Below are 16,339 nucleotides of genomic sequence, written 5' to 3'. Positions count from 1 at the left end.
CACACAGTAAAGATAAGTATTTTTTTGTGATAATTTTGTTTCAGTGGACAACTAAGTGGCAACGTAAAAAAAAAGTTACATCTTACTCTGAGCTGAGTAACTCTAAAATCTACAGACTCTCTTGGGTTTCTGCAAACACAAATTTGAGAAACATTGTCATGAGTACTGGACTGCCACTGAGGTAGAAGGATAAAAGCAGGATGTTGGGGGAATTTCACAAACTGAATGGAAGGTTAAAAGCAAGTTCATCAGTTAAAAGGAAAAAGAAGTTCAAATATTAGGACAAGAACTAGGATGTTATTACTAAACTATACAAGGTAGAGACAAAACAAAACACCACATACAGACCAGGTTTAATATTAAGGTAAAGAACCACGGCAAATAAGAAGTTGTTCCACAAACTTTCCAAAGTTACAGTGATGGAGTGGGATGCCCTTCTTCTATTTGGAAATTTAAATTAGAAAGCAGGAATAGAAATGCCTTTTGCCAATCAAGGAGAAAAGGAGTAATTGGATGTGCTTTGATGACAGAATATGTATGACAAGAAAGAAAGCAGAGGTGGGGCTATAGAAACAAAAAATTAAAATCTCACCCAAAAAAGTGCCCGGAATTGCAGTGGAGAATAAACAGAAGTGGGATATGTCATAGACTGTTATAAAATTGCTCCCTGAAGCGTCACATCTCCCTGTACCCACGAAGAGGCTGGGTATGACTACTAGTTGACGCAATGGGACAATGGCGAACATGACACAAGCAGAGGCTTGAAAAGCAGTTGTGCTACAGAACTGGCTTTCCTGCTGCAAAGTAAAGAAATTCAGGCTACGTTACTAGAGGGTAAGAGTGGAGCAGAGATGAGCCAACTTAACTGGGGCCCCTCAACCAACCCACCAACCACAAGACATATGAGTGAGACCATCTGGGATCATTCAGCCCCAGACAACCTACCAGCTGACTGCAGAATGACCCAAAAGACCCATAGACTTGAGAACAGTAATAAAAACGGCTGTTCTTTTAAAGCCACTGTGTTTTTGAGTAGTTTGTTACATGGCAGTAACTGACACAGGATACTTCAAGAAAAACCAAAGGCTCTAACATTCTGAACTTTTTAAAATTTCAATGCCTCAACCTTGGAAGGGTAAGTCTTTAAGAAATGTAACCATATATTATCTACGCTTACAGGATCAGTTAAAATTCCTTGGTTTGGATCTTAAACCCTAAGTCTGGTTCTAATCTACCTTTTCTATCCTATTTTTCATCCCAACCCATGACATTTTTCTCCAAGATGCCAGTTTGGAAAGTTTTTCCAGTTCTCTGAGGTTTATTCCCATCCTTCCCACTTTAGTTATCCACATTCAAGACCCAATGTAAATAGTGTTTTCCTTTCCTTTCCTTTCAATTTTTAGCTAGTGTAAGTAATTTTAAAATGCTCTAGTTTTCTTAATTCACACTCTACTTATTGTATTAATCACTAGATACTTTACTATCTAATAGTATTACTTGCTTAACTATTAATATATGTACCAGATTTTGTAAGCTCTATCCACGCCATAATTCTCCACAGCTCCCTTAGTGCTCCCATATAAGAGGAATTTCAATATGTTTAAAATAAATTAAGATGTAACTGACTGAACTTTAACAAATCTTCTTGGCTAAATATATGTAAGGTGGGAAAAGGTAACATTTTTTCCTATGAGGTGCACTGTGCAACTCTAAATGATAAGAGAAACAATCAAGAGGCTCTCCTGGAAAACAATAAATAGCTAAAAGTTACACAGCATATCTGACAAACACATTAATAAAAAGTAAACTTTCCATTTTATAAGCAAGGCTACTCACACATTGAATGATTTTATGAACTGAATTTACGTGTGCACGTTGGGAAAAATAAGGTAATTTCTCAACTTTGACAGAATCTCCAGGAAAATAAGTACAGCAGCAGTTTCATACAGTTAAGACCATACATTTTCAAAAATCCTTGGTTTTGGAGATTAGTCATATAAAATATCATGAATGGCAATTGCAAAATACCTCTTCCCTTCCCCCATTTTAATTTAGGATCAAGAATGTTAAGAAGGAGGCAAGAAAAATTGGTAAAGTTTTCCTTTGCTAAAACTGGTATAAGTATATTCTGGAAAGCAGAATTTAATATCTCCAGCATGCAATCATACTAATTATGAACACTTAACAAATTATTTCCCCTGAGCATTACCTAAACTTTTAAAGTTTAAATGACTTATTACTCCCTCAATACCTAAAGTAATTATCACTAATTAACAAGCAAGCTATCTTATCTTCTGATTTGAAGTGACCTACAAATTAACTTAAGATAGTCTCTAATAATCAAAAGAAAGTCGAGTTTCTCAAGGAAAATATTTAAGTATTTTCAAAATTTTTGCCTCTACCATTAAAGCTAAGCAAAACATGCAGACAAACAAAAGAATCAACTTGTATCAAATAGATGAAAGAAATATATACAAAGATATACTGTAACTGCACAATTTAAACAGTAGTTCTCAACGGTTTTAATTTCATTTGTTTCTTATACCAACAAGGCACTAAACACAGTTAATAAAGGCATTAAGGTCTATGTCAAATCCTACCTTTTTAGTAAAGCCTTCTGTCTGATAACCCAGCCTGATGTGCTTACTACCTATTCTGAACTCTACTGAAATTACTACACACAAAATTAACTTACTCTTCCAAATAACCACCAACAATTAACTGATTAATTAGACACAGCTGCAGACTAGAATTATTACACAGTTTAAAACAGAAAGCCATAGATTTACGTGGGCAGCTACAGAATGATCTCAAAGATACCTTTTTTTGGTGAAGAAAAAGATGCAGTATAGGGCTTCCCTGGTGGTGCAGTGGTTGAGAGTCGGCCTGCCAATGCAGGGGACACGGGTTCGTGCCCCGGTCCGGGAAGATCCCACGTGCCGCCGAGCGGCTGGGCCCGTGAACCATGGCTGCTGAGCCTGCGCGTCCGAAGCCTGTGCTCCGCAACGGGAGAGGCCACAACAGTGAGAGGCCCGCGTACCGAAAAAAAAAAAAAAAAAAAAGATGCAGTATACAGTATGTCCTGATTTTTTAATTAAAAAAAAAAAGAGAGTAGCGCTTCCCTGGTGGCGCAGTGGTTGAAAGTCGGCCTGCCGATGTAGGGGACGCAGGTTCGTGCCCCGGTCCGGGAAGATCCCACATGCCGCGGAGCGGCTGGGCCCGTGAGCCATGGCCGCTGAGTCTGCGCGTCCGAAGCCTGTGCTCCGCAACGGGAGAGGCCACAACAGTGAGGGGCCCGCGTGCCGGAAAAAAAAAAAAGAGTAAACAGCATTTCTGGGAAGACACATAAAATACTATTAGGGGACTGTCTTTGTGGAAGGTGACTGGAGGCCTAGGGTGGGAAGGAGAGCAAGTTTTCAGTGTATGCCCTTTCTTGGTCTTTGAATTTTTAAAAACCATTTTAATGTACATTTTCAATTTAAAAAAGGGGAATAAAAAATAAAGCAAATATGTTAATGATACACAGCCTTTTGACATGTCTTCAGTTGTCTTGAAGTGATATTTAAATCTTATTAGTTTATATCCTACTACAGTCTCCTGTATCTTATATTCCCTAACATTTAAACCTAGTCCTTGCATTAAATGCTTTCTTAAAAGCACATAATTTCAATTTTATCAAAAGGTCAAATCTCTGCTTTAATCAGGATAACTAAGTATGCTGACTTTGCTACCCTCCTTAACCTAGTAAAAGTGAATTGTTTTAGTAATTGTTTAAGTAATTGCTCATAATTTCTGCTAAGAAAGTAGAAATTTTCAAGTTCAATGTGCCCTGAAGCTCAGTGTGTGCATTTATATATGGTTGAAAAGCACTGACCTGGATCTGCTCCAGGTTAACTGCATTTCTTAATATAACTATATTAACATGAAAAAGCATAAGGACAAAAAAAATCTTAATATATTCTTCTTTCTGGTCACTGTTTCTCAAAAGGGCACTTGTGGGTATTTAGGCAGAGGGATAAATTTTAATGGAGTGGGACTGTCCTGGTCACTTCAGAAAATGTAATATCCATGGCCCATGGGCACTAAATGCCAGTTATCACATCCCCAGTCACTGCAGTAACCGAACAACTGACCCCACGTGTTTCTAAATGTCCTTAAGAGAGAAATGTAGTGGGAAACAGTACCATGCCCAGTTGAGAAGCTGCTTATATGAATTAAGGTATGAACAAAGGTAAGAAGCGTGCGTGTGTGTATGATACAAAACCATATTTCCACAACTGCAATTCTACCTTTTAAAATAATTGTCACCAGAAGGTAAACAACCATAAACAGTCACAACTCATGTATTAATCAACGAGTCATCCAGTCCAGTATGTAATGCTGTCAACAAACACCATGCTCCAACAAATCATTCTTCAACTATTACGATGGCTTAACTTTTTAAATGAATCATTTTAAAATCCTTTTAGAACAATTAGAACAATTCTCCTATTGGAATGCTTCTGTTCAAACTCCCAAATAAATAACCTTCCATATAAAAGATATAAATCACAGTTTACTACAATTACTTGTCTACCTTCCTCCAGACACTGTAAGATCCTTGAAGCCAGGGACCATGCTCATGGTTGCCTGGCCCTCGGTGTAGGTATTCAATAACAATGCTGAATGAGTGAGTGAATCCTGGCCTAGTCTAATACAATGGAACAGTTCCAACTACAATCTGTTTTTATATAATGATACTGAAACAAATAAATGCAATAAATTATTTCTGGTTATCCTATATTCTAATTCTAAGCTGCTTTTAGGAAAATTAAACATTATCCAGATTACAGCTAGCTTGTAAAGATATAAGGAAATCTAAAATTTTCTGACAAATACTCCCATATGCCCATCCTCTACCACCTTCCCTTCCTCCTACTCTTAAGCTTTAAGCAAACGTTCATATAAAAGTGGGACATGCTTCCAGGAAGCAACCTAATATAAACAGCAAAACAATACAGTTAACAATAAGAAAAACTTAAATGTTTTTCATTTCTATTTTACTTCTCAGAACTCAAGAAATCTGTTACTATCCTACACTTCATTCAAAAAGAAAGAAAAATCTATAAACTAGAAAGAGTAAGCAACTTTATTTCTGTAGGTTTCACTACATTCTCCAGAAACTCACCTTTTGTTGAGTTAAAAATTCAGGATATAAACTAATTCACATTTAAAAGCACTAAGCATCAACACTTGCAGAATATTAACTCTGAAGCTCACTAACTCTGACAAATATTATTCATCTTTGCCTTCTTGAAGCATGTGAATATCCCAGTTTTACAGGAAAACCTTAGATAGAAAAAGTTAAATGATAATCTCCAGGTTAGAAACGTAGATATAATTTCGAGCTCCTAGTATTTCTAGCACTGTTCTTAAACTGCTCCAATAAATTCTGTAATTGTTAACCACTGCTCGGCTCTGTTCAACCCATAGCAAAATGTTAATAATAATGGCTATGATACAATTTTAAAGAAACAACTGTTTCAAGTTACCTTCCATCTGGCAAGACCAAATTGGAAACTTATCATATATATATAAATTATATATATATAAAATGTTCCACAGGGGATTTTAAACATCAGATACACTCTACTATTTGAATAATAGAGATCACTTTTAAATGCATTTACATTATTGCGGGATTTTAGTGCATGCAATATGTCATTTTTGAAATCCACAAACCCAGCCTTTGTTTTATTACTATTTCATGTAGCACTGGTCAATAAAAGCAATTTACATGTTGTAAGACTAATCACTTAAAACTAATACAGGAAATTACCTTCATGCTGACAAAAAGGAATACTGTTTCATATATTAAAAATAATTTTAAAGTGACAAATATCTGATGTTGCACACACTCCAAATTAAGTCCAACTTGTATGAGATTCCACTTTCCCAGAATTATTAATCCTGATTATACATATTGCTGGTCAAGACTATTTACAGCAATAAGCCTTAAATCCATCAATGGAAACTGTTACCTGAAAAATGTCTTTCAGCAAAGCTAGACTTTAATACTTTTCACTGACTGAAAAGCTAACTTTACTTACAAATGAAAGAGTTCCTTTCATGGGCATCTTATTAAAGTTTTTTTTTAATCTAAGATAAATTTTTAAATCTGAAAGACCAATTAAGAATGAGTGTTTACGGTCAGGATAGTGAAATTAGTAAATTTCAACAATTCTTTAAAACTAGGATTCAAAGGAATTAGAGACAGAATCTCTAATTATGCCATAGGTATTCACCAGACCTATATTACCTTAAGTGGGTGGCTTTCACATTGCATTTATTCCCAGACAAGTCACCATGCAATCTCACAAAGTTTTTTTGTTGTTTTGCTTTTTAAGATAACCGCCATCAAATAATTTGCGACAATAAGGTGCATAGAACGATGGAGAATTTCTGGGTATGGGATCAAGTACCCCTGATCTTATAAAGAAAGATTTCAGAACTTGGAGGCCAAAACTGAAAACGTGATCTACTCTGACATGCTAAAACGGTCCACCATTGTTCGACCTTAAGTTCAGTATCTTAACGAAACAACTTCTGTATAATGACATGTTCACAAGCTAACTCTAAATGTGACCCGTATAAATTCTTTTTCTTCCTCAAGAAGATAATCTAACCAAAATCTTGACCACAGCCAGCAGTAGCACCTTGAAATTTCAAACGTAACTGGAGGGTAGGTAATCAAGTCCAAATGTAGACACAAACTCCCCGATTTCTATCAAGCAAACAGTGCTATTAACATTCCAAATCCTGGTTAGAACGCAGTTACTGGAAAGCAGTGTCCTTGTGCAAGAAAAGGAAGGAAAGGCCTGAAACTGACCTGAGCACGGGTCCACATGAACCTCAGTCTTCTCCGTTCCACCGGGAGGCCAAACAGGGAAGGCTCCAAGTAATAGGGGGGTGGGGAGACGGCAGAGGAAGGGCAGAGAGGAAACTACACTCCTCCAAGGGTGAAGGCAAAAGAGAAGCGGACTCTGGAAAAGCCGCTGCACAGCGACATCCGACCCTAGGATACACATACAGGGACAGCTTCTCTCCACCGAGGAGAGCAACCTTCACCATGGAAGCGGTGCTCCTAACAAGTAAAGGCAGGAAGGGACAACCTCCGCGCCGCCTACCCCCGAACGTCTCGCCCAGCTAGAAGGGGTCGGCGGGGACTGCTCCTCGGAACATCAACAAAGGCCCCTTCAGTCCTAAGGCGAAACTCGAACAACAAAGGCCCGGAGACAGCGAGAACGGGGCCGGGGGCGGGACGGATGAAAGCAAAAGGAGGCAAAGGAATCAAACCAGTGGGGGCGGAGGCCCGTTGGAGTGGGACGCGGGGGCGCAGAGGCGGGGGGCGCGGTAATCCCCAGTGCACAATAAGAGAAGGAGGAAGGGACCTGGCCTCCATTCCCCCCTTACCCTCTCCTACGGCGGAGAGGGCTCCAGTCCTCGCAGTCTGCATCTCTCGGCCGCGGGGACCGCGCAGTCCCGAGTTCGGGGAAGGGAAGGGGAGGGGGGATTTTCCGCCCTGACCACAACTCCCTTCCCCCAGCCGGGAGCCGCCGACAACAACCGCCACAACGGCAGCCACACAAAGGCGCCTTCCTCGTACTCCCCCGCTCCCGCCCGGGCGGCGGCGCAGACGGTGCCAAGGCAGCGAGGACCACCGCACGGCCGCCAAGCGCTCGCTCGCCCTCTTCCCCCTCTAGCAGGGGGAAAGGGGGAGGGGACCCCAGGCGCCCTCACCTGGCACAGCTGCTGACAGTACTCCGTGGCCGCCTCCACGGCCGGCACCCGGCTCTCCCGCAGCTGTCGCTCCAGCTCCTGGAGCCGCTCACCCAGGCGCTGCAGCTCCGCGGCGCAGCCGCCTCCGCCGCGACTCAACCTCTCCTGCTCGGCCTCTTCGTCCGCCATCTTCACACCCCGCTCCGTCGCGTACGCACCTGGGTCACGTGATAACACAATGCCACGTTCGGCGGGGTCACGTGCCGGGCGCGCTCGCACGCCGCCGAGCACGTACAAAGGGCCCGGTGGGGAGGATGGGGGGCGGGGAGAGTGGCGCGAGGGAACCCGAGGGAGGTGAAGGGAAGGGGAAAGGAGGAGGGCGGGGTTGGGCGGTACGGAAAACCGCGGTTTACTTACCCCCAGCGGGAAGTGGGCAGCAGCGGACGAAATGGGCGGACCGGTGGAGGCCTGTTCTCGGTCACGTGAGGGCCGCGACGCGGGGAAAAGCCTGGGGAGGGGCTCTCTTCTCGACCGTCCGGATCCCGGCGTGGCTTTCCCCAGTCTCCGAAGCCTTCTACGGACATATGCCCCAGTTCCCCAAGAGGACGGGTGAGGGAGAGCTCTGGGTGGGCTGGGGCAAGGGCTGCATTTGCGATTGGCCCGAAGGCAGGCCAGAGGCAGGGGAAGTGGAAGCAGGTAAAACCCACCCATGGACCAAGAGCGTGAGAGCCAAAGCGGGACTATGAACTGTCAAAATTGTCTCCGACTTCTCACCAGGAGAGGGAGGAGGGATCTAGTGCCTGAGGTACCAGATCTCGTCCCACTCCCCTCCTCGTCAGTCCCAAGAACGCCTCTCCCTTGGAAACACAATCTCTAGGGGGTTGAGGCAACAAAGAAAAATAACAATTGGGTCAGAGCAGAATGAGGTCCAATCCTCAGTCTGGAGAACGGAGCAAACTCATGAAAAGCATAGCTTAAAAGATTTCAGACTGTGAAATTGTGGACGTTGGAACCAGGTGATTTTTAAACCACGAAAACATTTCTGGAATAAGTGATAGCCAACTAATCTGTTCCGCCGCGATTTAAGACTCTCCTGCACACTACAGAAATCACCGCCACATAAAACACGCTCTATATGGAAGCTCTTGAAAAGAAAGTAGGTCAAGAAAAAAAAAAAAAAGACAGCAATAAGTACTCTATTAAAAATCACAACGGAGGGGAAGTCGCTAAAATAAAAGAACAAGGTTATAAAGAGTTATTACAGATTCAACAGCATTTTTTCCTGGTGCTGCAAATAGAGATGGCATTCTGAACCATATTTTATTTACAACCTGGAAAGAATGAACACTTGGCACTTGAACAGAACAGTAGAAGTAGTACAAAAATTCAAGTGCTTAAGCCTAAAGTTCAGAATAAAACAAATATTTTGTTAGTAGTCGAAAATTAGACAAAAGGCTAATCTTTCTTACAACTTGTCTACAGAAATTCAGAAAGAATGATAGTGATGAGGCATCTGGAGATTTCTAGTATTAATAGAAAATGTTCTAGACAGTATGTTGTACAGAATGAATGTTTGTAATGCATAAGTGATGGTGATGTTTAAGTGCCATTATATAAGATGAGTGGGCACAAATGAACCCCTTATAAAAGCCATTATCAGCTAAAATAATAGTACAGCATATGTGTGCTGATATTACATATTAACAATACAGGTTCTTCAAATAGTTACAAATGGAAGAGGCTGGGGAGTACACTCAAGGGCTAAGGAACGAAGATGTAAAAGTATCACTGAGAGCTTAAAAAGCAACAATTAAGGCAGCTAATGGATTTTAATATTTGCAGCTCACTCTCCCAAGTGAAGTATTTTAGACGTCCAAACAAGATTTCTCCAATGTATGTTACCTTAGGATAACCGTTAAAATATAAAAAATGAGAAATATGAGATTAGCCACATATACCAGTAAATTCAAGGACATCTAAGGCATTAAAGGCTAGCAAGACACATTTTCACTTCAAGCATTATGGTTTACACCACACCTAATCTATAGAAAGAAAGAAAAAAAAAAGAAGAAAGGAAAATATATCCAAAGAGAAATGTATCCACTTATTGATTAAAAACAAAAAGCCCAAGGATGTAGGTCATTTCCACTTCCTGCCCATGATAGCCCTAAAACCAAAAAGATTTGATTAGCAAATTGATTCTGAGCATTATCACTGACTTGCAAATGTCCCTCAGCTTGGAAGACTAAGTCCTTCACTTTTATTTGGTATCTTTCCCCCCACCTTCCCCTTCCTGCATTCCTCCGTATTAGAATCTACAGAAAGTGTAAGGACTAGGGGTGAGTGGTGTAATTAATGACCATTTATTGAGTACTTATGCGCAGGCACTGCTTGATATGGGGAAAATCAAAGGTGAATGAAAACTATCCCTGCCTTGAGGAAGCTTACAGTTTTGAGGAAGAGTGACCTGCAATGGCAGTTCGTACGACAAGTGTTCTATTATGAGAATGCATGCAGATTCAATTCTGATCACCAAAATCGTCTAAGGAGCTAGCTGGAATGTCCATCGAATCTCTACAGAAGTGCAGGTTTTTTTAATTAAATGAGGGCTGGAAATACTTCCCCTTGACAAGTCGACCTTGTCTTCGAGACCTCATAAATTTCATTCTTATCCATTAAAAAAGTGTATCAACAAGTACACATGACGTATTGTACTTACGTCCATTTGTTCTTGTAATAACACTGTCAGTTCACGGGAATCATTGCACACACGCGCACACACACCCCTACTTACTGAGACGTTCCTGGGGGAATTCGGAGGCCCGTTCCATGGAGAAAACAAGCATAAGCCCCGGGGCCAAGAGACTTGGCGTCTCTGGGGACCTCAGTGTCTGCGCCGCGAGTGCCCTTGCCCATTTTGGACACAGCGCGACTGCTATGGACGTGATACAATTATATGGACCTTCAGTCCCAAGAGACTCGATTTCAGAGTAAATCTGGGAGACAGAAAAAGCCCCCCACCCCACCCCTGCGATCAATAAAGCCGGGGAGACCCTTAGGAGACAGAGGTCGCTGCATCCAGGCCGCGCCTGCCTGCCTGCTTCACGAGTTTCCCGGGCTGCCCCGGCCCCCAACTCGCTAGTGCACTTTTTTTTCCCCCTAAAATTCTTGAAATAGCAGGGCCTGGTGGCAGGAAGGGCGCTGGGTTGTGCCTGCTAACAGAGCCAGAGGGCCGCGCCAGGGATGCGGCGGGCGCGGCGGACGGCTCAGGGCTAAGGCTGGGCACGTCCTTCCGACCGGGGCGCTGAGCAACCCCAGCACGCTGGGAGAGAGCGCTGGCCTCAGGGGGCGGAGAGCGCCCCGCCCTCCCGCGCCGTTTCTCCCTTCCCCGGCTGTCTCCCGGGGCCCCGGCCACCGGGAAGGTGCGCAGGGCTGGAGCCGGGCTGAGGCCGCCTCCGATCTGCTCGGCTAACCGTGTCCTCGGGTCCCCACTCGGCCGAGGCGGGACGGGACTCCCCTGGCGCGGCACGGCGCTCGATCGCTTGGCAGCTGCGCGGTTGCTCGCGCTCTTCGTCCAGGGGCCGGCGCTCAGCAGCCCCAGCCCCGGCATCTGCCGGCGCGGCTCTTCCACCCGGTGCTGTGGATCGAGACCGCAGGGCGGCTGTGGCTCGTGGTTCGGTAGCCGCGGGCGCCCGGGGCCTCCAGGCCGAGGGATGCTGGAGCCTCTCCAGGGCGCGGCGGGGCTCCGGGGCTCCGGAAACCGAAAGGGCGGGGATGCTAGAGTCTGTGCTGCGCAGGCCGCGACGCGGGCACGGCTGCTGGGTCTCGGGCGGGTTCTACCTGCTCTCATCCGAGGGGCTGGGCCGCGAGGCCCCAGACAGGCCGCCTGCTGGGTCTCAGAGGTGAGGGCCGGAGTCTGTCTGGGGATCGGTCCAGCAGAAAGTCCCCCCGGAGTCTGGAACCACTTCTGTGTCCGCAGACACAAAGAGAGAGCACGGGTTGAAGGTCTATTGGAATCGGTTAAAAACACACCACACTTTCCCGAGGAAAACATTTTTCATGAGAGGAGCAGCGAATGGAGTCCAATCAAAGTTGAAAACACGAGGCAGGTGCTGTGCCACATATTGAAATGATTCCAAAGGCACCGGAAACGCTGGGCCCGCATTTAAAACGGTTAATTCTAGTCCTTGCGTTCTTCCCAGAAAGAAGATAGCATGTATATTTAAATATACATAGGTAGTTAAATGAGGAGAGATATTTGTATTGCCTATTCGGATTTTTTTTTTCTTTCCATGAGGAAAAGCCAGGTGCAAATGAGAAAGAGTAATACCATTCTAAGGAAAATGCTTTTAAGAGAGCCTCAATTATTCAAACGTAAATTAACCGCGAAATAAAGCAAAATAAATCTTGGAAGCATAAATGTGGCATACGTTATCTCTGTAGAGAACCCCTGAGTTGATTCACAGCATCTCTCCCAAGAAGAAATATAGAAATTGCCTTTAGAAAGGCAATATAAAAGTGCCTTTTTCTTATATTTCTAAGTTTTCATCATTGTATCTCATTTACCTCATTGGAAACCCATCAGAGAGTATCACTTTTGTGGTCTCTGGATTTTAAAAAATAGGGCTGTCAAAGTGTGATGAACTTGGAAATGCACAGGTCTCTCTTCCCATTTTAGGACATCAACTTCTTAGGAGTTTTGCTGATTTCTGTGATTCTTACAGACGTATTCTTCAATATAACAACAGTGGCAGTAATAATAATTCAATTAACATCAATTTGAGTGTTTAGTGTTCTGTTCATATACTGGACCAGGATCAGTGCCACCGAGTGCTTACCCTCTATCGTACCTTTACAAAAATGTTCACTTGCTCACTATTCCTCTCTCTACATCCTCACCCTCTTGACTTCCTCTCTAATCAGGGCTCCTCTGTGAAGTCTTCCTTTGTCTTCCTGGTGGAGTGAAGTCTGGATACATCTGTCACCAGAGTAGAGTTGACTGATTTGTTCTGCTTTCCCTTAGCCCACCACACCCCGTCCCATGCAGAAATAACCACCCTTTAAAACTCCTGTAGTTTGATCTACTACTTACTGCATTTTATTTTTTTTAATGTCATACCATTTTTTTTATTGGAGTATAGTTGCTTTACACTGCTGTGTCAGTTTCTGCTGTACAGCAAAGTGAATCAGCCAAACATATACATATATCCCCTCTTTTCTGGATTTCCTTCCCATTTAGGTCACTGAGTAGAGTTCCCTGTGCTATACAGTAGGTTCTCATTAGTTATCTATTTTATACATAGTGTATATATGTCAATCCCAGTCTCCCAATTCATCCCACGCCCCCTACTGCATTTTAATTTGAAATCCCTCATCTTGCCTTTTATTATAGTCTATAGATGAGCCTTGCTCATGAGCCTGTAAGCCCTTTGAGGGTAGACACTGTGTCTTATATCCAGGCTTCCTTCTCTAATATTCCTTGGCACATTTCAAGGTAAAATTAAGTAGTCAATAAATGCCCATTGAACTAAATTCAATTCTGTTTATTTTTGACCATCATAGATATAGATTTACACTTATCCTCATATTATCTAAAATATCCTAGACTCTACAGGATGAGCAATGATGCTCTCTAAACTTTAGGAACTTATTTACAACTGCCTTTCAAATATTTTGGGGACTCTACTTTTTATCAACAAAATTATCTATAATCAAAAGTTACAGCAAGTAGACTCAAAAGAAGGCAAGATAGATGCTCAGTTGTTACACTCTATCAGATGAACTGCAAAAACACAGGCTCTAGCTTTCTCTTTCACAAACTTAATCTGTGCTTTAGATCTAGTTTAATTTTGTCTTTTCTCTTACATTTTGTCACAATATTGATTTTTGTATTGTCTTCTCGAGAGAGTCTAAATTTCCAGTCCAATTGTTTTCTTAACATAACTGAATCTTTTCTCAATTTCTTTACCATGAGTTTACCCACTAACATCTAGTGCATGCTTAATATGGGACCTTACTACCATCCTAGAAATCTAAGGAGAAAATAAATGTAAGAAGATTACCTCTCAGTCCAGGTAGGGCTTATCCTTCAGGATCTGAATTATCTTACAGCAGAACCTCTAAAACTTTAGTGTGCATAAAGATCACTTGAATAATTTGACTTAAAGGCAGATTCTCAGGCCACACCTCTAGAAAGTCTGATTAAGTAGACTGGAGTTGGGCCCTAGAAACCTGCTTTCTAACCATCACTTCGGGATCCTTCAGATCATACTGTTCTAGACCTGTAGTTGTCTAATTTCTGCCTTCCCTTCCTTCCCTCTGACTCATGGCCCTTGTACCAATTTTGTAAAAAAAGAAAGAAAGAGGGTTTCCCTGGTGGCGCAGTGGTTGAGAGTCCGCCTGCCGATGCAGGGGACACGGGTTCGTGCCCCGGTCCGGGAAGATCCCACATGCCGCGGAGTGGCTGGGCCCGTGAGCCATGGCCGCTGAGCCTGCGCGTCCGGAGCCTGTGCTCCGCAACGGGAGGGTCCCCAACAGTGAGAGGCCCGCGTACCCCCCCCCAAAAAAAAGAAAGAAAAAAAAAGCCTAAACACCTTCCTTCTTGCTCCACCCACCACCAACGGGCACAAAGCACTTTAAAAAAAAAAGTTATAGCTAACTCTTCATAATTTGTTCTAATCATCCTGTTATCCAAAGCCTTTGTTTTGTGAATCATTTGACTCCTAAGCCCCTAGTTCAATGTGCAGCACATGGGAGGTGTGTTCTCAATAAACGTGCATTTTTCAACCTGTTCCTCATGCATTCCCTAGCAAGGCTATTTGTTGAGGAGAAGAATATTACTTCTTAACAGCTCTATCAGAAGTGGTATGAAGGAGTAGGGGAAGAGAGCTCAAAGTTTTGTCTGTATTGGACTTCCCTGGTGGTCCAGTGGTTAAGACTCTGCACTCCCAATGCAGGGGGCACGGGTTCAATCCCTGGTCAGGGGATTAAGATTCCACATGCCTGGTAAAGGAACATGCCAAGCAGCCAAAAAAAAAAAAAAAAATTCTCCCTGTATTTATAAGTCTTAATGACATGTATTTTTTTATACATATTAGGGTAAGTGGACAGGGAAGAAAGACAATGTAAAATTTGATTTGTAAATTCCAAATATCCATGGTTCTGAGACTTCCTAAAATTGCTAATTAGGTGCCATTAATTTTAAAATTACATAAAATTTTCAAACAGCAAAGAAAGACAGAAAATAAACATCTTCCTCCATTCCTAACCTCCAGGATCAAGTCCCACCCTGTTACTTGACTTAACAATGGTTTATTTATTCTTAAGAATTTTCTTCTTTTCCCTGGTGGTCCAGTGGTTAGGACTCTGTGATCTCACTGCCAAGGTCCCAGGTTCAATCCCTGGTGGGGGAACTAAGATCCCACGAGCCCCACGGTGGCAAAAAAAAAAAAAAATTTCTTCTGCATATATAAGCAATATGTGCTTATCACCACTGCTTTCTTAACAAATCTACTCATACCACTCAGCTGGACAGTCTCCCACTTTACTTTTTTCTCTTAAAAATTAATTTACAAATTTTCTATATCATCATTCTTTGTAATGACCCTATGATATTCCATGGTATAAATGAAGGTAATTTAATTAATTATTTCATGGAGGAACAAGTTGGTTCTTTTCTCTCTTTTTTTTTTAAACTATAAAAATGCTGCAGTGGCCTTCCTTGTGCATATATTTGATTATCTGAGCAAGTAAGTATGTATGCGATAAATTCCCCAATGAAGATTTGTTGAATCAAAGCAATTTGTGATTTTAATTTAGTCAGATGTTGCTAAATTGTCCTTCCAAAATGTTGGACCAGCTTATAGTCCCATCAACAGTGTAGAAAAGGACCGGTTTCCCAGGAATTCTTAGTAGAACTATGTTTTGTCAAGCTTTTAAAACAATTTCATAATTTAAAATTAATAGCTCATTTTGATGAGCATTTCTTTTTTTTTTTTTTTTTTTTTTTTGCTGTACCTGGGCCTCTCACTGTTGTGGCCTCTCCCGTTGTGGAGCACAGGCTCCGGACGCACAGGCTCAGCTGCCATGGCTCACAGGCCCAGCCGCTCCACGGCACGTGGGATCTTCCCGGACCGGGGCACGAACCTGTGTCCCCTGCATCGGCAGGCGGACTCTCAACAACTGTGCCACCAGGAAAGCCCTTGATGAGCATTTCTTAAACTTTGGGACAAACTGAGGATCTCTTTTAAATTGAAGTATAGTTGATTGACAATATTATGTTAGTTTCAGTTATACAGCATAGTGATTCAGTATTTTTGCAGATTATATTCCATTATAGGTTACTACAAGATATTGGATATACCTCCCTGTGTGATACAATAAATCCTTGTTGCTTCTCTGTTTTATGTATGGTAGTTTGTATCTGTTAATCCCGTACCCCTAAATTTCCCCCCCCACACACTTTGGTAACTGTAAGTCTGTGAATCTATTTCTGCTTTGTATATACATTCATTTGTATTATTTTTTAGATTCCACATATAAGGGATATCGTATAGTATTTGTCTTTCTCTGTCTGACTTAC

The 16,339-nt window shown here is 42.5% G+C and overlaps 1 protein-coding gene across 1 annotated transcript in view; it reads right to left on the bottom strand.

The window, feature by feature from the left end:
• The window catches only part of ZNF292 (zinc finger protein 292), an 87,685-nt gene extending 79,723 nt beyond the window's left edge, over nucleotides 1-7,962 (bottom strand). The window contains exon 1 of the mRNA XM_082668617.1: nucleotides 7,780-7,962. Coding sequence (XP_082524743.1) covers nucleotides 7,780-7,947 — 168 coding nt within the window. The 5' untranslated portion in view covers nucleotides 7,948-7,962. The remainder of the gene's footprint in view (nucleotides 1-7,779) is intronic.
• Nucleotides 7,963-16,339: the final 8,377 nt, after the last annotated feature.

The sequence above is a fragment of the Grampus griseus genome (genome assembly GCF_964374135.1).
Source record: "Grampus griseus genome assembly, chromosome: 13".
NCBI lineage: Eukaryota > Metazoa > Chordata > Mammalia > Artiodactyla > Delphinidae > Grampus > Grampus griseus.
This window is presented reverse-complemented; position numbering and strand designations above follow the sequence as displayed.